The 26,961-nt window shown below is 39.2% G+C and overlaps 1 protein-coding gene across 11 annotated transcripts in view; it reads right to left on the bottom strand.

Moving 5' to 3' along the window:
- EXOC4 (exocyst complex component 4) overlaps positions 1 to 26,961 on the bottom strand; it is an 804,929-nt gene that overhangs the window by 554,695 nt on the left and 223,273 nt on the right. For all 11 annotated transcript variants that reach the window (XM_055590952.1, XM_055590951.1, XM_055590955.1 and 8 more), the window contains one exon: positions 26,245 to 26,333. In XM_055590952.1, coding sequence (XP_055446927.1) covers positions 26,245 to 26,333 — 89 coding nt within the window. The remainder of the gene's footprint in view (positions 1 to 26,244; positions 26,334 to 26,961) is intronic.

Here is a 26,961-nt window from a genome sequence, read left to right as displayed (position 1 = left end):
TATTTGGCAAAACTAATACAATTATGTAAAGTTTAAAAATAAAATAAAATTAAAAAAAAAATTTCTTCAGCATATCTCCCATTTCAAAGAAACTCAAGTTGGGGAAGAACATTTGAAGTATGTAGATATTCACTGAACGCACAAAGAAGGGACTGTTCATTCATCTTATACTAAATACCACTGACAGGCAGCAACTGCACGGTGAGGAAGCAGAGACTCCAGCGGTGGTTAACAGCAACTAAGTCAAACACAACCACAAAAACACTGCACTTAGGACTCCCGGAGAAAGCTGTGGGAAGTCATCTGAGCTACAGTCATTTATAATATTTTTTATATTATTTAAGGGAATCCAGCTGTAGAACATCAAGCTTTTGTTATTATCAAGCTTTTGCTATTTTGGTATCAAGCGACTGCAGAAAAATCAGAAAACACTATGATTTCTCATACTACTCAATTCTTAGAAGAATCAGAGTGAGTTTGGCATACTCTCAGGAACTTGGGAGGCTATGCAACTACCTGGGCTTCAAAGCAGGTTCATAAAAGAGACAGAAATTCTTGGCGTTATCTGTCAGAAAAATTTTCATGGCTCTGATTCATTTCATGTCATCAGAGCAAAACATTTAAAGATGTGATGCCATCATTTATTCAAAGACTGTGTTTCACTGCTCATTATAGTGGTTGCAAAAATCCTACAATCTTAACTCAGAAACTTGCATTCAAGAGTATACTATTGCATCATTAAAATAAACCCACAGCTTTGGATATTTTAGGCTCACAGACAAGGCTATAATTATCAAAACTTATAAAGGGGTACCAGAAGCAAAAGAAAACATTTGATTATAGTTGCTGGGAATCACTATGACCTCATCCAGGTGAGTTTTTTAAGAAGATCATAGAGGAAGAATTTTTACACTTACAAATCTTAGCTATCCCCGGGCCCACCCTTCTCCCTAACTTATTCAAGATAAGTTATGTCCTTATGTCTTACGAGCTGTGCTTCTTCAAACAATCCTGAGCTTTTCTTTGCATTTATCCCTAATTTTTTTTTTTTTAAAAAGCTCAGCAATTCCATAGTTTATAGCTACCACATAAATGGCTCATATATTTCAATCTCCGATCTAAATCTCTTCTAATCCATTGCTTTCAACCCTGAGGTTTCAACCCTTCATTTAACTGGCTAACAACAACCCTTGCTTATAAAAATCTAATTTCATAAATTAGATTGATCAGAATCCTAAGAAAATGGATTTCTTTTAACTATTAGCTATTTCTGTTAGAATGCCTACTAAATTGCTTTAGCCATGTCCGACTCTTGTGACTCTATGGACTGTAGCCAGCCAGGTTCCTCTGTCCATGGGGATTCTCAAGCAAGAATACTGGCGTGAGTTGCCATGCCCTCCTCGAGGGGATCTTCCTGATTCAGGGATCGATCCCATGTCTCTTATGTCTCCTGCATTGGCAGACAGGTTCTTTACCACTAATGCCACCTTGGAAGCTTCAAAAGAAAGTGAAAGTGTTAGTTGCTCAGTCATCTCCAACTCTTTGCGACCCCATCGACTGTAGCCCACCAGGCTCCTCTATCCATGGAATTTTTCAGGCAAGATAGTGGAGGGGGTAGGCATTTCCTCCTCCAGGGGATCTTCCCAATCCAGGGAACAAACCCAGTTCTCTTGAACTGTTAGTGGATTCTTTACTGTCTAAGCCACCAGGGAAGCCAATAGGATATCCTTATCAAATCAAGTACTTCAATGGGAAATTGGGTTAGAGAGTTTCAGATACTCAATAACAATGTAAGCTGCCCAGTATAAATTTCAAGTATTTATAGGTTTCTATAAAACCTATGAATATTTACTATACACATTATCAGTATTTACAGGTTAAGTAGTTAAATATCTATATGTGTATGTGTATAATCATATAAACACACATGAGTCCGTCACTATTAAAGGTTGACTGTATCCTAGTTAAAGTAAAAGCTTTCTTTTATAATCATCATCAAAAATTTTTAAATAATCTTCCAGGTCCATCATTCACCACTGTATAAACAACACACAGCAAACTAAACAAAGCAGAATTGTTGCCAGTAGAATAGCTGACACCCCTGGGAAATCCAGAATGTAATAATGCTATTACCAATTGTAAGCCTCTTAAAGCAAACCAAGTTCCTTAAATAATTGATTGAGCTATATCAAACCGTAGTTCTTAAAAATCTACAATTACAGGAAAGGCCCTAGAATCCTCTTGGTTTTTCCACTCCACTGAACCAGAATCCTTGCTTCCTTTAGAATGATTCCTATTAAATTACTATGCCTTTCCTGATTACTTTTCCCAGTTTTTATAAATTCATTTATTTCTGCCGACCCTTGATACTTAAACATTTGAATATACATATACACATATTTAATTCATACTTGTTACAAAAAGGTATCATTAAAGTTATTTGATTGGGTTTTGTTGTTTTTGTTTTTAATTTTTTGGCCTCGTCACCCAGCCTGTGGAATCTTAGTTCCCAACTTGGGATTGAACCTGCATCAGGAGTGCAGAGTCTTAACCACTGGATACCAGGGAAGTCTTTGATTGTTTTCTTTCACAAACAATAAGACTCTCAAAGTTCAGAACTGCACTTATATATGTACTTATGAATGTGTGTTTACACATACACATAATAATAGTATTTTACAAACCTAATGAAAACAAGGCCACTTCTTTCCCTTCCCCCACAGACCTGTATACAATGATGGGGTCACAGATTCCCTCTAGGCCATCCATACACCTTTCCCCCCAACACATGCACACATAGGTTATCAATCCCTAATTCAGCTGCTTAAATCCCTATGTTATAGATTTGGAAATGCAGAAACATGTTCCAACAACAACGAAGAAAGATCTATAAACCTAACACTGTAATTTCTTCAGCAAATATTTCAGCAAAAGAGCATATAATCATCGACATTCAAACACACGAAGATCAGCACTGACCCTGATGGCTGCAAATCTGATAAGACCAACGCTTCAGCCTCTGAATGGCAGTTTCCCCTCTCCTCTCCCCAAGATTCAACTGCAGCCAGCTGTCATCCGGCCAGTGATGGATACTCTTGACCAACAATGGAAGAAGGATTAAGCAAAACTGACAAATAAAGCTGAGGGTCCATAGTGGGATTGTAAAAATGACAGACTAGATCAATGAATCATGTTCCCAAATCAAAGATGCTTTAAGGAGAAAAATGGCATCACAGAAATCACTGATTATATGATGTCACGTGGTCTCCCCCATTCATGGTTAGCATAGCCCAGAAGCTGCTTATAAAGCTGTTTTTAAAAATAACCCTCAAGAGTCTAACAAAACCTCCTACCCTTTATGGAAACAGGAAAATCAAGTCTGGCAGAACATGAGATAAACCACTATCACACGGGCCTTTCAACAAATCTTAACCCTCAACCTCCGTCCCAGGCGAAAGAAGGGACTCTTCACCTGTGTTCATCTTGGCATTGGATGCCAATGATTTCCCTGATGTAATTAAGCAGGCAGTCCATAAACAGTACATATCAACACCTTAGATACACAAAGCACCAGCCGAAGCGCAAAATATTATTGCGGAGAAGGACTGGTGATTTTAAAATACTGACAGATCCTTTACCCAGGAGTCTTAGTACCTAATGGATAAAGAAGGGAAAGACAGAGTGCTACCCTAATGGAGTGAGCTAACACAAAAGATACATGGCTCCTCTATTTCTCAATTGAAATTAGATGTCTAAATTAAGAGAAGAGAAGGTGAAAAATATCTTCCAGAACAAATGAATTTTCATTATGTTGTATTTCCTTGGGGAGCACCAATCACACTGTTGACAGCATCCACTTTACTTTACAGGAGGTCTGGGCTTGCCCCGCTTATCACAGATGCCTAAGCTTGACAAAGGCCACTCATTATTAAATGGTAACCTATGTCTTGAGATAACTCAATATCTCAACTATGCCTCAAGTGATTTAAAATAATTAAAAACACCAATGAAAATAAATAGACTCCAAAAAACAGCAAACCACCATTTAGAAAAGAAACTTCCTTTTCTAATGAGGAAGAATTTTGGCTCTTCTCCAAAGCATACAAACACTCTAAGTATTTGTTCAGCCACTGAATATCTAAAAGGAATGTATTGGAGAAAGACTGAATAATAAGTAATAATACAGAATCAAAATATATTGCTGTGTTTCTAAAACATATTCTAAGCAAACATTTATAACAGACACTTTGCATAGCAAATAGACCACTAAAGAATCAGGCATTTCAGGGTCTTGCATTTTCAGATTTTTTTGCTCTTCCATGTCTCTGAATTTTCCATTGCCTTGATAGCAATCTCAGAATTAAAATCAAAAGACAATTTTTTTTCTTAAATATAATTTCACACTCTCCCACCCCTGCTTTGCTGTCAAGTGTCTGACCCTGGTTTGATAATCTCATTTCCTGAGAATCAAAAAGCTGGAAATTTAAGCTTCCTAGAGTGTTAATTGCAGCCCTGCTCCACTGCTAATCAAAAAATTGGATGTTTTGCATGAAAATGCTTCTCTAATTAATTCTCAGACATAAATCGCCCTGGTTTTTAATAACCCCTCCTTGATTGGATAGCCTTTGAAGAGACAGTGCAGCTAATCCGCTAAACTGGAAAAAACACACGCAGAGGAAATAATAAGTGGGCTTACAAGGTAGAAGCTAGATGATTGCTTTAATACTGTCAAACCAACAAAGTGAGTCTCCTTTCCAGGCCTTTCATGTCTCACCCTGCACCCAAGTTAAGATAAACCATGAAACTAGGAATCATGAACAAAGCCAACTGCCAAAGAGGTCAGACATCAAAAGTCCAATCTTTTCACCTTCCTTCCACAAACAGCTATTCCTATCATTTTGTAAAAGAGGTTTCCCTTGACAGTTTTCTTCCCCCCAGAAAGTGGGGATCCAGCAATGTCCACTTGTCACACTGTCTATTTTAATAAGCCAGGGGTTTTTGCTTCCTCCTTTCGCCCTGCTTCTGACTGACAATATATTATCATACATCTCTAAGAGGTGCTGAACTGAATTTTCATTATCCCAAATGTCAAGATTCGTTTTTGTCATCAGAGAACACAGCTGGTCTACACCAGCAGCTCTCTGATTAATTCAAATGAACAAGTCACCTATACATAACTTCATTTTCCCTAGGCTAGGTCTTGCATTCGGCAGGTTTTAATTTACAGCTTGTCAGTTTAAGATACCATTTGCTGCCGTGGTGGCATGCAAAGAAAAATAGAACGTCTTAATTAGCAGCACTTTGCATTAGTCCTGTGATTACCAATAAGGTAACAATTGGGAATTTTTAGCGTCAGAGCAGGACTTATTTAGAACTCACTCACTGCTGTTTAAAAATATTAAACACTTCCAGAAGATGCTGGAACTATACAGATATACAATAAATAGTACTTTTAGCAAACACTGTTTTTAACATATAAATGTTAACATATGAATATCACCCTGGTGGCACAGGGCCTCCCAGGTGGCAGAGTGATAAAGAACCCACCTGCCAACGCAGGAGGTATAAGAGACACAAGTTCAATCCATGGGTCAGGAAGATCCCTTGGAATAAGAAATAGCAACCCACTCCAGTATTCTTGCCTGAAAAATCCCATGGACAGTGGAGCCTGGCAGGCTACAGTCCATGGGGTCCACGAAGAGTCAGACATGGATATGTGATGTGATTAGTCCCTCAGTGTGCTGACTCTTTGTGACCCCATAGACTGTAGCCTGCCAGGCTCCTCTGCCCATGGGGATTCACCAGGCAAGGATACTGGAGTGGGTTGCCACACCCTCCTCCAGGGGGTCTTCCCAACCCTAGGATCAAACCCACGTTTCCTCCATTTCAGGCAGATTCTTTACTGTCTGAGCCACCAGAGAAGCCCAAGAACACTGGAGTGGGTAGCTTATCCCTTCTCCAGGGAAACTTTCCAACCCAGGAATCGAAACCAGGTCTCCTTCATTGCAGGCAGATTCTTTACCAGCTGAGTTACCTTATATATATATATATCTCCAGTTGACTTGTAAAATAGGGATTTCTATTTTCTCTATACTTAGAAATGTCATAGAGCTAAATATTTTAAAAGTTATTTCAAAAGAAACTACATGGAACAATCGGTCTAGACTTGTCATTACAACGAGAGAAAAAAGATTTGAGGTGGATTCTAATTTGAATTTAGAATGTTCAAATCCACAGTTGCATAGCTTTTTCCGTCAATAAGATTAAAAATGTACAGGACAGCACAATAAAACACCACTACACACTCACTGAAAGTCTGAATTTAAAGACCGAAAAATCCAAGGTTGGCATATACTGCTGGTGGCAATATAAAATACCACACTCACTTTACAAAACTAGTACTTCCTTACAAAGTTAAACACACACCTACCATATGATAAAGCAATCCCACACTCAAGTATTTCCAAGGGAATTGAAAATATACATCCTACACAAAGATTTATACATGAAGCTTTAGTGCAGCACTATTTACAACAACCAAAACCTGTAAACAATTTAAACAATTCCAACAGCTGGAAGGATAAACAATGTGACATGCCATATCTACTGTGGTATATCCATACAATAGAGCTCTACTAAACAATAATAAAATAAAAAGGCACAAACTACTGATCCACGCAATAAGATGGATGAACGTCAAAATCATTATGTTGAATGAAAGAAGCCAGACATAAAATGTATCTGCATGATTCCATTTATATAAAATGTAGAAATTGCAAGCTAATCTCATGACATGAATCATTTCAGTAGCTGCCTGGGGCTGGATCATAAAAAAAGCAAGCGAATTCCAGAAAAACATCTACTTCTGCTTCATTAACTATGCTAAAGCCTTTGACTGTGTGGATCACAACAAACTGTGGTAAATTATTAAATAGATGGGAATATCAAACCACCTTACCTGCCTTCTGCAAAACCTGTATGCAAGTCAAGAAGCAACAGTTAGAACTGGACATGGAACAACAGACTGGCTCAAAATTGGAAAAGGAGTATGTCAAGGCTGTATACTGTCACCCTGTTTATTTAACTTATATGCAGAGTACATCATGTGAAATGCTGGGCTGGATGAAGCACAGGCTGGAATCAAGATTGCCGGGAGAAATATCAATAACCTCAGATATGCAGATGACACCACCCTTATGGCAAAAAATGAAGAGGAATTATAGAGCCTCCTGACGAAGGTAAAAGAGAAGAGTGAAGAAACTGGCTTAAAACTCAACATTCAAAAACCTAAGATCATGGCATATGGTCCCATCACTTCATGGCAAATAGAAGGGGAAACGATGGAAACAGTGACAGACTTTATTTTCTTGGGCTAAAAAAATCACTGCAGATAGTGACTGCAGCCATGAAATTAAAGAGAAGCTTGCTCCTTGGAAGAAAAGCTATGACCAACCTAGACAGCATACTGGAAAGCAGAGACATTACTTTGCGGACAAAGGTTGGTCTAGTCAAAGCTGTGGTTTTTCCAGTAGTCATGTAAGGCTGTGAGAGTTGGGACCATAAAGAAGGCTGAGCGCTGAAGAATTGATGCTTTTGAACTGTGGTGTTGGAGAAGACTCTTGAGAGTCCCTTGGACTGCAAGACGATCCAACCAGTCAATCCTGAAGGAAATCAACCCTGAATATTCATTGGAAGGACTGAAGCTGAAGCTCCAAAACTGTGGCTACCTGATGTGAACAACTGACTCAGTGCAAAAGACCCTGATGCTGGGAAAGATTGAAGGTAGGAGGAGAAGGGGATGGCAGAGGATGAGATGGTTGGATGGCATCACTGACTCAATGAACATGAGTTTGAGCAAGCTCCAGGAGATGGTTAAGGACAGGGAAGCCTGGCATGCTACATCCATGGGGTCGCAGAGTTGGACATGTTGTTCAGTTGAATGACTGAATAACAACTAGTGCTGGGAATGGAGGGAAAAGCACGCTTCAAAAGGCCACAAAGAAACTTCTGGGCGACGAAAATGTCCAGTCTCCTGACAGGTATACATATTCATCAAAACTCATCAAATTGTTCATTAAAATGAATTTACATACAATAAGCTACATTATCTCAATAAAATAGAGAAAGTCACAAGTCATCTCAAATGCAAGTTAATTTGCAAACCTTATATAATGAAACTCGATTATATTAACTGTTCATCTCTATCATTTATCCACTTTGTGCCTTTGGTTAGGTTAGTTAACGCTCATAAGCAGTGGTTTCTGAGCTATAAAAAAATTTGAAAACAAGACCTACTTGAAAAAATTATTATGAGAATCAAGTGATAATTATGTTATTGTTTAGTCACTCAGTCATGTCTTGACTCTTGCAACCCCATGGACTGTTGCCCATCAGGTCCTCTAACCATGGGATTTCCTAGGGACGAACACTGGAGTGGGTTGCCATTTGCTTCTCCAGGGGATCTTCCTGACCCAGGGATTAAATAGAAGTCTCCTGCCTTGGTAAGTGCGTTTTCTACCACTGAGCCACCAGGGGAGCACCGAGAATTATGTACCTACTCAAAAAAAATGACATCTCAATAACTTCACTCTCTTTTCTCAATATTAGTTTCCCGTATCTTCCTTCCTCACAAAACCTCCAATATATTTATATATCTCCTCAAGTATTACTAACACACTGGAAAAAGCTCTAAACTTGTGGAGAGAAAAGACCTAAACTTCTGCCGAATTCACCATTTGGTGAGTGTTTAACACTGAACTTCTTTATTTGTAAGACATATGAATAATTATTGGGCACTTACTATATGCAAGACACTGAACTAGGAGCTTGGAATGTCAGGTAAACATAACTGATAAGGTTGCTGCCTGTGTGCAACTTAAATTAAGTACACATTACAAACAAACAAGCAATTAGCTGAATAACCATAAGCATGCTATGTGCTACAAATAAGGAAACCAACCTTGTCTGGGAGAAATTAAACAAACAAAGCTTCCTGAAGAAAGTAATAGTTAAGAAGACAAAAGAAGATACTCCATACAAGATTTTTAAAAATACTGATTGACACATGGTATTTAATAAGCTTTATTTTAAAATTCTTTTTATAAAGCAAAGAACTACATTTAAGATAACAACTATTACCCAAGGAGAAGGAGAAGATCAGATCAGATCAGTGGCTCAGTCGTGTCCGACTCTTTGCGACCCCATGAATCACAGCATGCCAGGCCTCCCTGTCCAACACCAACTCCTGGAGTTCACTCAGACTCACGTCCATCGAGTCAGTGATGCCATCCAGCCATCTCATCCTCTGTCGTCTCCTTCTCCTCCTGCCCCCAATCCCTCCCAGCATCAGAGTCTTTTCCAATGAGTCAACTCTTCGCATCAGGTGGCCAAAGTACTGAAGTTTCAACTTTAGCATCATTCCTTGCAAGGAAATCCCAGGGCTGATCTCCTTCAGAATGGCCTGGTTGGATCTCCTTGCAGTCCAAGGGACCCTCAAGAGTCTTCTCCAACACCACAGTTCAAAAGCATCAATTCTTCGGCTCTCAGCCTTCTTCACAGTCCAGCTCTCACATCCATACATGACCACAGGAAAAACCATAGCCTTGACTAGACGAACCTTTGCTGGCAAAGTAATGTCTCTGCTTTTGAATATGCTATCTAGGTTGGTCATAACTTTCCTTCCAAGGAGTAAGCGTCTTTTAATTTCATGGCTGCACTCACCATCTGCAGTGATTTTGGAGCCCAAAAAAATAAAGTCTGACACTGTTTCCCCATCTATTTCCCATGAAGTGATGGGACTGGATGCCATGATCTTCGTTTTCTGAATGTTGAGCTTTAAGCCAACTTTTTCACTCTCCTCTTTCACTTTCATCAAAAGGCTTTTGAGTTCCTCTTCACTTTCTGCCATAAGGGTGGTGTCATCTGCATATCTGAGGTTATTGATATTTCTCCTGGCAATCTTGATTCCAGCTTGTGTTTCTTCCAGTCCAGCGTTTCTCATGATGTACTCTGCATAAGATAGGGGACACCAATTCCAAGTAAGGAGGACCCAAAGCCTGAATGAGCTTGGCAGCTTCTGAGAAGTGCAACAATCATAAGAAGTCCAATGAGAAGGTCATGGAGAGAAAAAGGGGACAAGAAGAGGCTGTGTATAAATGGCCACCAAATCATGCAGATCTTATTAGGCATATTAAGGACATAAGGTTTAGTATAAGAGACATAAGAAATCACTTTGGATCCAGTATAACCAAATGGTTTGGAAGAATTCAAGGCAGTAAACAATGAAAAACTGATAGTAGTTAGAACCTGGGTAAGGCAAGAGCCATTTATAAAAATAGTAGATGGGTCTGTCACAGTAGATGGGTACAGAGACGGTAGGTATCAGCAGTGTCTCGTAACAGACTGTATAGTGCAAAGGTGGAAAACAGAAATGACTTCTGGGTTTAGCAATTAATAAGCCAAGAATGCCACTTAGTGAAATCGAATACACTGAAGGAAGAGCAGGCTTGGGGGTGATGGGGAGAAGAGGAGATCATGAGTTTGATTTGGACATGTTCAGTGTCTGCTGCCCATGAGAACCCAGAGAGGTAACCCTCTGGCTTTCCTTAAGCGGTTATCATGATGATGTTTTTTATTGTATATATAAATTACTAAAAATTTTAAAGTGTTATCTCATAGTATAAAGTCTACAGAAACATAAATGTATTAGAAACTGCATCCTAACTCAAGGTCCCTCTCAGCTTCTAAATTAAAGTCAGAGAACTAGAGGGACAAGGAATAATTGCAAGATTGGCAGCTCAAGTAAATTTGGAGTAGGAAGAAAAAACCTGATTCTTTTCCTTACTTACAATAAGGCAACTAGTTTAGCAACTTCCATCCATTTATCTAAGGGAATGTTTCAGAGTCTCAAAGGAAGAATCATGAATTATCAAGACTGGGTACTATATTAGTTTTCTTTTGATGTGTAACAACTTACTGCCAATTTAGCAGCTTAAGACAACACCCTTGATTACCTCACAGCTTCTGTGGATCAAGAGTCCAAGCATGGATTAAGTAGGTCCTGTGCCCAGGATCTCACTAGGCTGAATGTAAGCTGCTAGTCAGGGTTGCAACCTTATCTGAGGCTGGGGGTCCTCTTTTGAGCTCATTCAGGTTGTTGGCAGAATACAGTTCTTTGTCGTTATAGAACTGAGGTCTTTGTATTCCTGCCAGCTACTGGACAGGGGTCACTCTCAGCTCCCAGAGTCCACCTCATGTTCTTGCCATAGACCTCACTCTTCTCACAAGAATTAGGTTTTCAAGGGTAACATCTGTACTACTTCTGGCCCCTTCAAAGGACTTACTTGATTAAGTCAGGCCCACCAAGGATAATCTCCCTTTTGAGTAACTCAAAGACAAATCATTAGGATTTTAATCATATCTGCAAGGGGATGATAGTCCATCATAGTCACAATCTGGCTCAAACACAAGAGGAGGAATTATAAATGTCATGTGTCACTGGCGTCAGTTTAGAGTTCTGTAAGAACTCTAAATATCAGTCAGATACCTGTAATATCAGTGAGAATATCAGGAAGACTATCAGTAAGATACCTGTAATAAAGATGTAATTCAAAGTAGAAAGCCACTAACCAAAAAAAAAATGACAAAGAGAGAAGACAAAAGATATCATATCCCATCATAAAAGTGATAAGAGATTAATAGGTGATTTCTAAAAAAAAAAAGACACCCAAGAATTCTGGGTAACACTGTATGTACAGAAGCAGGACTTCCCAGGAAGAACACAGGCTCATGTACTATGAAAACCTGTAGTAATGAAAAAAATCAGTGAATTAGGAAGTAGCCTGTAAACTGAATACTCATATCCAGAAGTAGGGAGACCTTAGAGTTCAGGGGGGCGGGGTGGGGGGGAGCGTTGTTTTGTTTTAAACAAAGTAGACTACACATCCACCAAAATGGAGAAAACTTAAGAGGCTTATACAATCACATTAGTGAGAATGTAGAATAATGCAATTTTCATACAATTTCTCATTAATTTCTGTAATTGTAAAATGCCTGTTAGTTATCTTCTAAAGAGAGATACATGCGTAGCTCATGACTCAGCAATTCCACTCCTAGGCTAATTCTCAAGAGAAATGAGCGCATAGGTACAAAATTCTTCACAGTATATTAATGTATCACAGCTGCAAAGTGGAAATGACAAATGTTTGTTAACAGAGGAAATGAATAATTTGTCCTACAATCATACAATGGAATATATAGCAATAAAAACAAACTGTACCTTCAATAACATGAATGAATCTCCAGACATGATGTTGAACAAAAGACGATATATAAGACACTGTTATGATTCTATTTATAAAAAGTGAAAGAACAGGCAAAACTAAGTGACAGCATTAGAATCAGAGCTGTGGTTGCCTTGTGGAGGTGAGGCTGATTGGGAAAAAGCATGAGAAAGCCTCCTGGGTGCTGGTTACATGACTCTTCATATATATCAAATTTTGTACGTATATTCAAGATAAGCATATTTCACACACTTCAGTGTAGGTTCAGTTGTTGTTTAGTCACTAAGTTGAGGCTGACTCTTTGCAACCCCATGGACTATGGCCCACCAGACTCCTCTGTCCATGGGATTTCCCAGGCAAGAAACAGAAAGGATTCAATTCTTAGGCTCACATGTTATAGACAATTTCTGTTTATATAATTTACATGATTACTCTAAAAATATCTGAGGCAGTGACAAATTTCAAAGTGTGAAATAAAACAATTATGGCTAAAAACTAAGCAAACACCATCTAAAACTGAGCTAGTTATTCCCCTTGGGGCATTTTGTATTTACCACAAAATGTCCTAGAAGTGAAAGTGAAGGAAAAAAATAAAACAACCATACTGACTGATTCGGGGATGACAAAGGAATCCAATTGCTTAGGAAATAAGATCAAATTCTGTGTCTCTTCTGAGGAAACTACATCTATTACATTAATCAGAGTAAACAGATTTGAAATGATAGTCAACCACTCAAATTAGATACAAAAGAATATTTGTGGCAGGAGATCTTCTCTTGAAAAAAAATTTAAATGACACATTTGAGAGGAGTTGGAATTATTGATTCCAATGGATTCCAGAGTCAAAGAATCTAAAAGGGTAGATAACCAATGAGTGAATGGTTTGTCCCATTCACAGCCTCACTTGGATCAATTCTCTTTCTGCAGCCACGTGGTGGGAAATATTGTCCACACATGGCTCATTGCTCACCTTCCAGGACAAGTCAAAAACTCCCCTTTCAGATTAGCTGTAATCATTTTTTTGTTTTTGTTTGTTTGTTTGACTTTGTTTCATACAGTTTGTTGTTTTTAAGAATTTGCATTGTTTTCAATAGATCATTTCAATTTATTTTCCTCAATGATACTAATTTGAGCCCTCTGCTAGCTCTAGGATATTTTAAGTTGAGTTGTTAGTAAATCATGATTTAGAGTGTAACTTTTTCATTTTCACAAGTAGCAAGGCAATGATTTCAAACTGGAGGAAAGAGGAAGGCAAAACAACAAGGTACATAAAACACTGCCAAATGCTCATATCTAAAGTCATTACTTCATGAATAGAAGGCATGTCCACTACATTTTAGCCTCTTTATTTTGCTATATACTAATCAACCTAAATTATTTTTGTAGTAAAATTCAGACTTAGTGACACTGAAAATCAAAGTAACTTTGAAGAGAAATGGCTACTTTCATGATGGCCATATTTATTTTGGGGGAAATAACCAGGAAGAGCAGATCACTATAGAGTTACTGAGCGGTGCCCTCTTGGTTAGATATATGTGAATGCCACTTAACATTATAAGATTGAAATGATCACCAAGTTAAACATGGTTTCTCAAGTCTTTAACTAAAAGGACTTTTATCAAAGAAAATAGAAAAGAAGCAAAAGAGGACCATTATAGGAGATTTTACTAGAATTTCTTTACCCATTAGCATGCTTATTCAATCATTAATTTTAGAAGAATTTATTTTTTGAGTATCTCCCATATATGAAGAATGATGCTAAGTGCTGGGGTGTGGGGCAGGGTCAGGGGGAGGTGCGGATATAGATAAATTAATAATAACTAACATTTATTCAGTACTTAGTATGTGCCAGGCACAGTTCTAAACACTTTACACATTTTAACTCTTTTTATCCTCACTATGGCCCTATGAGATAGATATATTTACAGTTTATAGAAAATAAAACTGACATACAAAGGAGCTAATTTGCCCAAAGTCACCCAGATAGGAAACCTGCTACAGAGTTTCTGTTCGGACTCAGAACAGAGAGTGACTGAGAGGCTAAGACTCAAGAATCCAGAGGTTTGGGCAGAATAAGAGTCAGAGAAGTCATTTAACTTCTTTTTACAATTAAGACAACTAGAAAGTAACTTGTCCAGAATCGAAAAAGCAAGTTATAAAGAAAGATGGATAGGAGCTTGATTTTAATAGCAAAAATAGAAGATATATCTGGAAACAAAAATTAAAGAATTCTTATTCTTCAGAGATATAGAAAGGGCACCAAAGTTAATAGATCAGTTAAATCCTAGAAAGGAGAAAGCAGTATTTGCAATTTAAAAATAGAAAGAAGAGGAGGGAAGGGGGGGAAACTTTAACTCCATTGCACTTAGAGAGGGGAATGGTAATGGTAATCAAACATGCTGAAGGCTTAATCACCAGAGTTGGTAACAGATTAATCCAATTAGTTCGGTTAGCTAAGGTTAGACAGATCTAAACAAACCTAAAAGAGAAACATGAAAATATGTATTATAAAAAGCGATCTTCGCCCCTAACACTCCATAAAAACCACTTCACTTCTTGTACTTCCTATCTTACAACAAATAACATCATGATCTACCCAAGTCACCAGATTGGAAAACTGGGAACCAAGCCTATCTATTGCTCAAACTCCACACAGAATGAATCCTGTCCAAGTGACTCCACCTCGAAATTAGCTTTTGGATCTACTCCCACCTCTCCATCCTCACTGCTACCACCCTTCTAAAAAGCTGGCATAATCTCCTATCAGCTCTCACCTGGAACAATGCCATAACGTGCCTTCTTGTCTCCAACCTCACTGCACTGATGCTCTTCCATGAGCCACCAGAATACCTGTACTAAAATGCAGATTTGATTAGGTGACTCTCCTGCTTTAAATCCTTAGAGGACTCCTCATCACTCACAAGCCTTCCTGCTGTCATACCAGGTCCCTTGAGATCTGCCCAACTGTCCCCCTCGACTGGGTCCAAGCTTCCCTTTGTGCTTCAACCACAACAAAACACCTCCATCTCCCTGAAGTTCTCACACACCTGCGTGTTGTTTTACATCCTCTCCCTACCTGCAGTGAGTGCCCTTCCCCTGGTCAGTCCAGTTAACTCATCTTTTCAACTGTTCTTTTTTTAATATTTATTTATTTACTTTGGGCTCCATAGAGTCTTAGTTGCGGCAGTGGGGGCAGCCCTATGGCAGGTGCAATCTGAATCCCCTGTCCAAGGAAGGAACCTGAGTCCCCTGCACTGGAAGGTGGATTCTTAACTCCTGGACCACCAGGGAAGGCCATCCAATTTCAATATAAAGATTCCTCCTTTGTAACAGCTTCTATGGCTATCCCAGGAATGTTCTGTTTTCTACTCCATGCTCCTCAAGGTACTTATTTATGAAAACTGTTTGCATGTCTTGTCTTCCACAGCTCCAAGAACTCTTCCGCATGCAGACATTCTAGGAGCAGCGCCTAAAATATGGTTGGCCTGGAAATGTTGACTATGTTGTCACCTCCGACACATCAATTACCAGAACCTTAAGAAAGAGGCAAGGTCAGAGTACTGCTGGCTTCATTTCATGGATGAGTAATCTGGGGCTCAGAAACGTAAAATACCTTGCTTGGTAAAAGCAAGGTGAGTACTAAGTACTCCTTCCACTAAACAAGAATGCTCCCATAGCTACTCAAAGCACAAACAGCCGTACCAATATTCCACATATGAACCTCACTAACCAACTGAACAGAGATATGTAAATGAGCTAACTGGTGCTGAAATCAGGCATTAATGTGCAAACAAACAGGGACTTATTTGAGCTAAGTGGGCATGAATATGCAAATGAACTGGCTGCAGTTCAGTACACGTCATCACAATTCTAGGAATGAACATCCTATATTATGACTATTACAATATTCATGTAGCATTCAGAGAGACTATCATATATTACTGTAATATGGGCTTTTCGAGTTTAAAATTGTGGTGAAGCCAACAGTGACTTGATGTATATTTTCATCCACACCACAATGACAAGCTGGAAATCCACTGTGAGTACACACAACTCTGCCACCTCCATACAGAAGCAAGATGCCATCTGCAGCCTGAGCTGAACAAGGGACTTTGGAATTAGGCTGGGCTGGTCCTTCATGATCCAGGTGCTGCCAGGATCTCCAGCCAAAACTACTGTACAGTCTGATACAATACTGTTACTGCAATTACATTTAAAAGTTATTTTTTTCCTGTAGCATTTTTAATAAAGTGGCAAGGCTCTACTGCTTGAACACCACTCAGAAAAACCAGTATGTGATTATATTTAGCTTTTGGTCTAGTATAAACTTTTATATTCCTATCACCACCAGCACACCACTGGTTTCTATCAATTCTTCATCTCTTAATTGCTATGATACACAGAGCCATTCACAACAGCTTTGGTATCCTTTCTGTCATCTCTGGTTCCCAAAAGTTATAAATTATAATCAGTAGAGGTCTGTATATATGAACTGATTTCCTTAATTAAAGAAAAAGTTATATCCAATTAATGTTACAAAACAAGAAAAGCCTGTACTCTCACATTCATGTGACTTTCTCTCTCCATGCCCACTGCCTGAAAGGCCCACCCCTTCCTTCTTTATCTGGAAAGCTACTTTTCATTCCTCATAAGCAGTTCAAACCTTAAATACTTATAAAAGTCACCCTGCCTTTTCCAGAACTTGAACACACATTTCAGCTGCATACATACAGCTCCATTACAGCACGCATCACAGCACTGCGATCACTTGCTTGTATGTTGAATTAACTGGAACATAAGTAGAGTTGCACGTTATAGAGAATCCAACGATTAGTGACAAATAAGACTGCTTCTTCCTCTTTCATCGAGAAGTCGGGGTGGGATGGTGGCTCTGGTCATCAGAGTGTAACACTCCATGGGACCAGAAACCTAAGCTCTTTTTCACTTGCTGCCCAACCATCCCTACACGTGGTCTAAGATGACTCCCCACCACACTTCATTCATACTGTGTATGTGTGAACATCTTCACACAGCACACATGCACCAGGCTGGGACAGAAGAAGAGTCTTCTCCTTCCCTTTAAACATAAGACCTGAAGTTACACACATCACTTTCACTCACACTCAGTTGGCTAGAACTATGCTTCCCTAGCTGGCTGCAAGGAAAGCTTAGACATGTTTATATTTGCAGGTAGCCATGTGTACGGCTAAAAATTAGGGGTTGTATCAATATAGAACTAATGCTGGGAGACAAATGCCAGTCTCTGGGACACATTCACAGTCCCTTTATGTTTTTTTTACTTTAAAAGGCAAAACTCAAAACCTGGTTCTGTTCATCATGGTATCCTAAAAGCCTAGTGACGTGTCCAGTACAAATACACATGATAAATCTGTACTGATTCAATAAATCAACAGGAAATCCTAGAAAACACAGCAAGAAAAAGGAGAACAGCAGCTGACTTAAAGTTAGGTTCTGACACCCAGATGTAGGATGAGAGAGAGGAAGATGCAGGTCAGTGGGGAGGGAGCCTTCCTGACTCCAAAGTTGTCCTCTCATGAACTCCATAAGGTACAGACCTAGTTCAATAATCATTCACAGCTTCAACAGGGGCATGGAGTTTCCGTGAAATGGTGCAGGCCTAAAAAAAAAAAATCCAGCTATTGCAGAAAACTCCAATCTGGTTTAGACTTACAAACAGTAGCATTACCCTGCAATGTATGATTGTGTCTACAGAGACCTAGAGGGCTTTTAAAAAATTAATTATTATATTTCTACTCTTAATGAAATGTATAATATATGTGAGAGTGCACTTGGCATTTGTATGGTTTTAAAAATAGTAAGACTAGCAAGAGCATTTCCATCATGGAGCTTAAGAAACACAACACTCCTGTTCTCCTTCAAGGCTCATGTGCCCCACTCTTGGATCATATACTCCTCCATCTTCTCCAGAGGTGATCCCTTTCCTAAGTTTTATATTTATGCCTCTATCTTACCTTCTTCGCATTTTCATTACATAAGGAGACGTATGCCTAAAGAAGATACTATTCATTTCTGACTGCTTCTGATCTTCATGTAGATGGAATTAAGCCTATACACAGTCCTACGTGACTGCTTCTGAGATCCAACAAAACTAATGCAGAGCAGAGTTCATTCTTTTTCATTGCTATTTACTATCCCTCCACTTGGAACCATGGCTATACCATGATTTATTAATATATTTCCTTTCTCTAGTCTATGCCATTTGTTTCCAGTTTTCTGTTATTCAAACAATGCTGCTATAAACATACTTGTCCATAAGTTTTGCCTTTCACATTTGAGTTCTCTGCCCACCAAAAATGTATTTTCCTAAATGATATGAGGTTCAAATCCAATGTGTTTTCTTTTTTTTCCTTTACAGGCAACTCATTTGTCTCACCACTCATTACTGGTAAGTCTGTCCTATCCCTACAAACCTACAATACCCTCTCTCTCCTGACACCAAATTTTCCTTTGGTTAGGCCTCTGCCTCTGAGAGTTGCTGGTTCCCTCGGGTGCCCCAGAGAGGAAGGGGAAAGGAGCAGATGGAGAAAGGGTCTAAGCGGGGGAGGGGCTGACCCCCAGCCTCAATGAGCCAAACCATTGCCACTTTCATCTCTTTTCTATACCGAACTGTGAAATAAGACATAAACAGAAGACTGGCTCTATGACTGAAAACTGAGTTTAAAAGCACTGGATTGTGAGTTCCACAGCACTTTCTAGCATTAAAAACTGACTGCTTTATTTTCTAGATGTCATACTGTGCGCATGTTTACTTCAACTTCTGAATTTTTATATCAGATCACTTTCGAAAAGGTAATCTCTATTAATATGTCATTAGTATTACATTTTGAAAATATAATATTACCTTATGAATCGTGTCTTATTGAGACAATGATAAACTTGTTATACAGCATTCTCACTAGTTCCTAATAACTACTTTCCTCACTACATACCCTAAATGTTTGTGGTCTTCTCTATCTTCTAAAAGAGCTCAGGTCCAAATGAGCTGCATCATAAAAACTACTAGAGCTGTCAAAATGCAATTTCTTATGGTCCTAAAGAAAGTCTAAGAAAATAAGGAACAGCAGCAAGCTGCTATCTCCACATTATTAAAAACTTAATGTGAACCAAATGATGAAAAGTATGATGGAAGCTAACTTTCAAAATCCTGTTGCATCACGTTAGAAGTTTTTGGTGTAGTTTTTTTCATACTTTGGTTTAAAAAAAAAAGTTTAACTGAAGTATAACATAAATAGACATGCATATGTATGACTTTTAAAACTCAAATATATATATATCTCATTTAGCAGCATTTCCCCTTCATTCCTATTTGTATGGATGAATAAATAAATGGGTAGAACAAAAGCTTTTTAAAAATACAGTTATATGTCATCAACTAGTTCTGCATAATGGCCAAGGACCCTTTGTCAAGAGTGAGTTTCTTAGACTTTACTAAATGAGGCTTTGCAATGGCCTCTTTGTACTCCCCTGTTTCATCTCCTCCATGGTTCAGCTACCAGTGATTTGTCCACTATGTAGAAAGGATGGGATATGAACTAGACTTATTCAGAAAATAAATACCTATATACTAAATCCACAAAAACAAAATAATTTTAAATAAAATACCTACATTTCATAGATTAAGGCTAAGAGTTGGTACACTCAATAACAGTCGTGGCATAAGAACACTTTTATTTTCTACAAGATTTGAAATAACACATTTGTCTGCTCATGACCTGAGGAAAGTACATTTATTATAATACTTCTTCTTAGGAACAGACAAAGAAATTAGCACTTATAAAAATTTGATTATAATTTCATTATGAGACAAATCTTACCTATAAGTAAGTTATGATCTGTCTTTTTAAAAAGAATATTAAATACCCCAAAGGAGGGGGAATCAATTTTCATATACTATTTTAGAACTTAAAACAGAAGAGCTAACTCTAACAGATTAAGGTTATTTTGAAATAATTATATGCAATTTTAACCAAAAAAAGTACTTTTTTTTTTTAACCCATGTCACCTGCATATTGTTACTGAGTTATTAACCAAGTCATTAAGCAAAATTTTAAAGACAACAAAGAATTTTCTTATCAGATTTTAGAATATAAAGCTTTACAAGTTCTTGTATTTAAGGCTGTGGAACAAAAGAGTGGTATGAGTATAAAATCACTGTGCCTCACTTCAGCCAAAATGTCCCTGAAAATGTATGCATAAGTGAAATCTTGCTTTAAATGTTCCATTATAGAACAGCTTTCTACTTAGAAGACTCTTATTATAAATTCTCTGTGAAAAGGATAATCAACTCATGGTTAATCTATTTCAAATATTGCCTTACCTTAAGGCAAGGCACCTCCAAGCAGATTAATTACATACAACATTATTAAGTATTCACAACCCCAGTTACCAACAACCCATTAGAGAGAAAAACTCAGAAAATTCAGGTCAGGTCAGTCTAAGAGCCCACTTTTCCCTGATGCCAGTACTTCTGTATTTACTATGTAAAGCAAATCCTCTTAGAGAAGTCAATTCTCAAGTGGTTGGAGCTTTACAGACTATTTCAATGTCAGGGCCATAGAAATGCTACTCATTAAACTAATGGGAATAAAACTAATACTCTTAAAGGTGATATAACTGAGAACAAATAGAAGCACTAAGTAGCCCCAGGACACAGAAGAAACTGGAATCAAAACTGAGCATACATTTCAACCTGCATCAGTGACAATTAATGTACTCTACCCACTCGTGAGTTCTAACATCTTTAAAAATGAACACAGACAAATCACAGAACTACAAGTCTGTTTATTAAAACCCCCCGCTGCTGCTGCTGCTGCTGCTGCTGCTAAGTCGCTTCAGTTGTGTCCTACTCTGTGCGGGTTTCTCAAATAAGTAAGCTTGAACCTACATATAAGATGTTGAGGATAGAGGCCTCCTCCTCCATCATGTATTTTCTAAGTGCCTGATTCCAGTCAAGCACTGTCCCGGGCCGTGGAACACACTACCCACGCTTGCATTCTGAGGGAAGTGTAGAAAATTAACAAGTTAACCACTGACTGACCAGAGGAGTACTAATACATCTTTTGTTACCCAAATATTATTGACCGGAGTGTTTCAAAATTCACACAGAACATGTATAGAACAGTCTTATGGACTCTGTGGGAGAGGGAGAGGGTGGGAAGATTTGGGAGAATGGCATTGAAACATGTAAATATCATGTATGAAATGAGTTGCCAGTCCAGGTTCGATGCACGATACTGGATGCTTGGGGCTGGTGCACTGGGACGACCCAGAGGGATGGAATGGGGAGGGAGGAGGGAGGAGGGTTCAGGATGGGGAACACATGTATACCTGTGGCGGATTCATTTTGATATTTGGCAAATCTAATACAGTTATGTAAAGTTTAAAAATAAAATAAAATTTAAAAAAAAAAAAAAAAAAAAAGAACAGAACAAATCAAAAGAAGAAAAAAAAAAAAAAAAAAAAATTCACACAGAACAAATCGCCAACCATAGGCATTAGCAGCTTCTGCAAAAAATCGCCAATCATATGTTAAGAAGATGTATGTATTTTTTTTAATGTATCATGAGGAAAATAAAAAACCTGCTGAGATTAAGAATGATAGGATGCGAGAAGGGGAGACAGGATGCTGGAAGGGATCAGGAAACAATGATGAGATTTGGGCAGGAGATGCAGACTTGGAAGTCAGCCGTATTGAGGCCGCAGGCAAAGCTTGGTTTTGGCTGAGCTCATCTGGGGAAAGGCCACACAGGGAGCACAGGAGAGATTCCAGGACCAAACCATGAGACACTCCACGGAGGAGCCCTTGAGAAGACTCAGAAAGAACACGAGAAAGAGAAACGGAAAACAGCTGCTGAGAGAGGCAGTGAGAAGAACGCAGAAAAGCAAACACAAAATCTGCCAAGATGGAGGTCACTGGTGACCTTGAGGAGAGCCGACCCAGAGAAACAACGGGAGTGCAGGGGAGGCGAAAATGAGGGATGGGGGTGTGGGGGGGCAGCTCCCTTTAGTCTGCAACAATCAATTGTTTTAAACACCATTTTAATTTCAATCAATTATAGCTATTCTAATTTTTCCAGAGTTTTAATATCTAATTTACCAGTCACAATATCCCCCTAAAAGAGTTAGAAATGATAACAGCTCCATTTTTCAAATGAGAGGACCGAGGCACAGGGGACTGATTAACCACAGAGCTTATTTTGGTCATGGGCTGCAGTGAGTATTTTGACTTTTTTTTTTTTTTAACCCTCATGAGATAATGTGTTCATCACTTATCTTATTCTCCTGCAGAATCACGCACTAAACCTGAGATGCTATATTCAAGCTAAACATTCATTAAAATGAGTATCTTTCTAAGCTACCACATGGCTGCCTAAGCGGAACAATGAACCAGTGAAGAGGCTCAGAACAACAGGACGTCTGTGATTAACGGAGACACATACACAAGTTTGATTTCCACCTGTTACCCTGCACACTTGGAAATCGCACCCCCACCTCCTCAGCCCAATTGCCAAAAGCAGACTATATAATGAACCATCTGTACCCTGACAGTTAGAGCCAATTGAGATGGGTTGATGGTACCAAAGAAATCTCATTTTTTTATTCTTTTCTTCCCTCTCGTGGGTTGTTAGGTTGGGTAACATTTTTAATTGCATGATGAATTGGAAGTGTTGGCAGGAACTGAACTTTTTGTCAGATTTGAGCTTTTTAATGTTACTTTGATGGTCTTTTACCATGCTCCTACAACAGAAGGAAGAGCTGACCTCATGAACCAAACCACTGCAGCTACGTGGTGCTAAGAGAAGTGACGAAAATCTCCTGCCAGTCTCTCATGATGTGACTGAACTATTCAGCTACACCTTTTCAGGATAAGCTGAAATGTGGATCTCACTGTGGTCCTTGGACCAGTCAGATCAACAGGATAACTGAGAAAGAATGACTGTTTTTAATGGAAAATAGGTATGACCCCCAACACACACACACCTTTTTTCCCTGAAATATTAAAAGCACTCTTCAGAGAAACTCTGGCTGCTAAATGAAACACTATCAAACTTGTACAATAACTGGTCATGTGATATAGTCTCTCACCAAGCATGTGATGTATCAGTTCAGTTCAATTATTTTTTAATGACTATTGTGAATATGGTCTGTTTGCTAGCTACTCTCTACCTTTAACCAGAGATAAATGCTCCTGTTTTGCTCAATACAGGTAAGTGCAATAGACTGTTGCTTGAAAGTTCCGTATTTCAATTAACTTTTTGAAAGAGGGGAAGTTCCTAGTCAAGATTATGATGATTCTTCAATTAACCATCCTCACAGAATAAAAGTCCTCTGTAATTTAACGGGATTTTAGTGGTTTTCAATTACACACAGCAATGCTGTCATAGGCCAGACAGCTCAAGGGCAGTATTTGTACTTAATAAAGCCATGTATAACTGCAAAGGACAAAAACGTATCTATGTATAGGCTCTACTTCAGGCTAAACTTTAAAGCTAATGGAAACCGAGGAAGCTGATAACGGCTGTCAGTGGTCCCGTCCCCTTCGGGGCCCCTAACTTCTCAGTGGTAAGCTGTCCATCCGACTTTAGGCCTCTGCCATCCATATTCCTCCTGTCAGTGAGCTAGTCAGTCTTTATCAAATATTTACTATACCGGGCACTGTGCAAAGCACGGGAGATAAAGAAGCATTTCCTTCCCAGAGCTTATACTTCAGTGGCAGACTCAAAGAGTGAGCATTAAGCCACACGACAGTGCAGAAAGTGATCAGAAAGGGAACACTAAATATGTGAGCACACAGCAGGGGGAATGAGCTCAGAGAGAGGTAGAAAGAGGGCGTGTGTGTGTGGTTTTTTCGGTGGTGGGCAGGAGGTAAGTTAGGGACAGGAGGGACCAGCAGGGTAAATGACAAATTTAAGTAGGAAAGGTGAGTAGCGTTTAACCCAATGAGGAGACAAACAGAATGTATATGAAAACTCTACAGTGACAGAACTAGCAATAACAACATTTGAGGAGGAAGGCATTAGAGTTACTATCTGCCAGGCACTTTTCTTAACATTGTTCACAGCTTAACTCACCTAACTTTCATAACAACCTCATGGGGTAGGCACTGTTATTTTTATCCCCATTTGGAGATAAGCAGAGGCATAGAGCTTCTGAAGCTAGGAAATCAGGAGCTAGGTTTGAAATGTAGGCAATATGGGCCCAGAATCCTCTACTCTTCATTGAGTGGCTATTACTGTCTCTCAAGAGATCACGGACCACGAATGGGGAGGAGGGCAGAGAAAATCCTCCCACATCGCTAGAGCAGACTGCTTACTCACTGTGCTTACTATCTAACCAAAAAGAAGAATCTAGTGCACACTTATGTGTACTCAGTCATGCCTGACTCTGCAACCTCAAGCACTGTGGCCCCCCAGGCTCCTCTATCCATGGGATGTTCCAGGCAAGAATACCAAAGCGGGTTGCCATTCTCTTCTCCAGAGATCTTCCCGACCCAGAGATCATATACTAGAAGCCAGGTGGAAAGGAATTATATGGGTAAATTTAAACTATTCCTTAGGCCAACTCTGAATTCACAAATGAACTCTGTGGTGAAAGGTGGAGATACGGAAGATCTCTCTAAACCTAGATGATTTGCTACATCCCCTACCTGGCAGTTCAACTATAATCAGTCCTACAAGAATGTGTGTTCCAAAACTACCATTGCCTCCCAAGCTTTGCAGTCCATCCTACATTCTAGGAGGTCTCTGCCTGCAGAGGTCTAGATCGCCTCCTCCTTCACTCCTTGTCTGACCACACAGCGGGTCACTCCTTCACTTATTCCAAATCTAACTACTCTCCAGACTCCTCTACTTTAAGACTCCAAGACACACCCTTCATGTTTTCTAGAACATATAGCAATACTTTGGTACTAAATTAGATGCTGGTAAGCTAATGTCCTTTTCCTTATAACCTGAAACATATTTCTAGGTTTTTAATTCTAGAAATTAAATCTAAAGAATCATTCCCTTCCCTCAACAAACTTAGCAATTTATGACTAATATCTGCTTAACTGTTAACCACTGACTGTCTGATATTGCTTGGTTTCTGGAGGGGTTTCTTTGTTTGCTGTTGGCACACCATGGGGCATCCTAACTCCCCAACTAGGGATCAAACCTGCGTCTCCTGCACTGCAAGGCAGGTTCCCTGATATTGATGTTCCTCCCCTACTTTCACAACTGGATCTTCAGGCTCTTATCTTTTATTTGTACCAGACAACTTCCATCCCTTTCAGTGCTTGTGTGTGTTGCATTTAGCAGGCCTCACAAACCTTCCTTGACTGATCTCATTTCCCATGATTAGCATCCTTTTGATCACAGAGGAAAAAAATGTTACTGGCGTGATTTTTTTTTTTATTTAATTAAATTTACTTATTTATTTTCTTAAGTATTTTCTCCTTCAGATTTCAACTATTCGGTAACCACACCTAAGTATCAAATATCTGTGTATCAAAGCTATGTCAGCACACACTGTTTAAAGGCATCCTTCTTCCCTTTTCCAAATCTCAAGCATTCCTGTGATACTCCAGAAAGTATTGAAAACAATAATTAAAATAACCATGGCAGCCACAGAAGACGGGCGCTCCTCTAGACGGTGACTGGAACCATGTCCGTCATCTTTAAGCAAGAGGGAACTGCCCTCCTTTTCTTTGCACTTTGAGCTCCCACTTGAATGGTGGCAGGTCTATAAATCCTGCAGCCAGAGTAACAGTTTTAGCCGCTTGGCGGCAGATGCTGGGAAATGATAGAAGAAACAGATTACCAAGTCTTTAAATCTTTGCTATTGTGACAGAATCCTATGAATGCAGACCTCAAATTCACATGCTATAAACACTTCAGATCTTCCTCCAGAAAACGACTTTTTCCAGGGAGGGTCAGTTACCCACCTTGAAGTTCTCCGCTCCGACTGTACAGCTCCCTTCTCTGTTCTCTCAAGTAGGCACTCATGCTGATGGCGTGGGAGGAGGATTCGAACCTGCAATGAAACGCAGCAAAAAACACACAGTGAGGGAGTAACCAAATAGGTGGTGTCCAGCTACATATATCCCCAAAGTAACCTACTCCATCCGTGGGACGCTCACTAGTAGTCCATGACCAAGACGTCCTGATCCAGGTCAGGCTGCCATGGATCGTGATTTGTGAATGGTATTCCTGGCGAAATGCTCTTCTAAGACAGAATTTGGATCTTCTGCTCATTCTTGATCTCAACTGATACAACTTGATCTCTTGCAACTTTCTTTTGTCTTCAGATCCCTCTCCAGGATCCCTACAGGCAATCCACAAGAGCATCTCATAAAGTCATTCTGACTTTCCTCCTATGCCACCCAAAAGCCTTCAGTGGCTGCCAGCTGCCACCACAGAAATACTGGCTCCTCGGAGCTGAACTCTTGCGTTTCCAACTAGTGACAGGATGAGCACAGTGGGCTGTTTGAAATGATGTTAAATAGCCACACCGGAGAAACAAGACATCTGCAGTCTCTCCGTAACAGCCCTCAAAAGCCATATACCTTCTAAACAGTTGTCAGAATTCTTACCTGCCACCTGCCACATAAAATACTTTGAAAAATACCAAGCTACACAATGTCTGTTCACATCTCCCCAGG

Source organism: Bubalus kerabau, chromosome 8, assembly GCF_029407905.1.
Source record: "Bubalus kerabau isolate K-KA32 ecotype Philippines breed swamp buffalo chromosome 8, PCC_UOA_SB_1v2, whole genome shotgun sequence".
Taxonomy (NCBI): domain Eukaryota; kingdom Metazoa; phylum Chordata; class Mammalia; order Artiodactyla; family Bovidae; genus Bubalus; species Bubalus kerabau.
The sequence above is the reverse complement of the archived record's forward strand: the minus strand, read 5'-3'. Positions and strand labels throughout refer to the sequence as shown.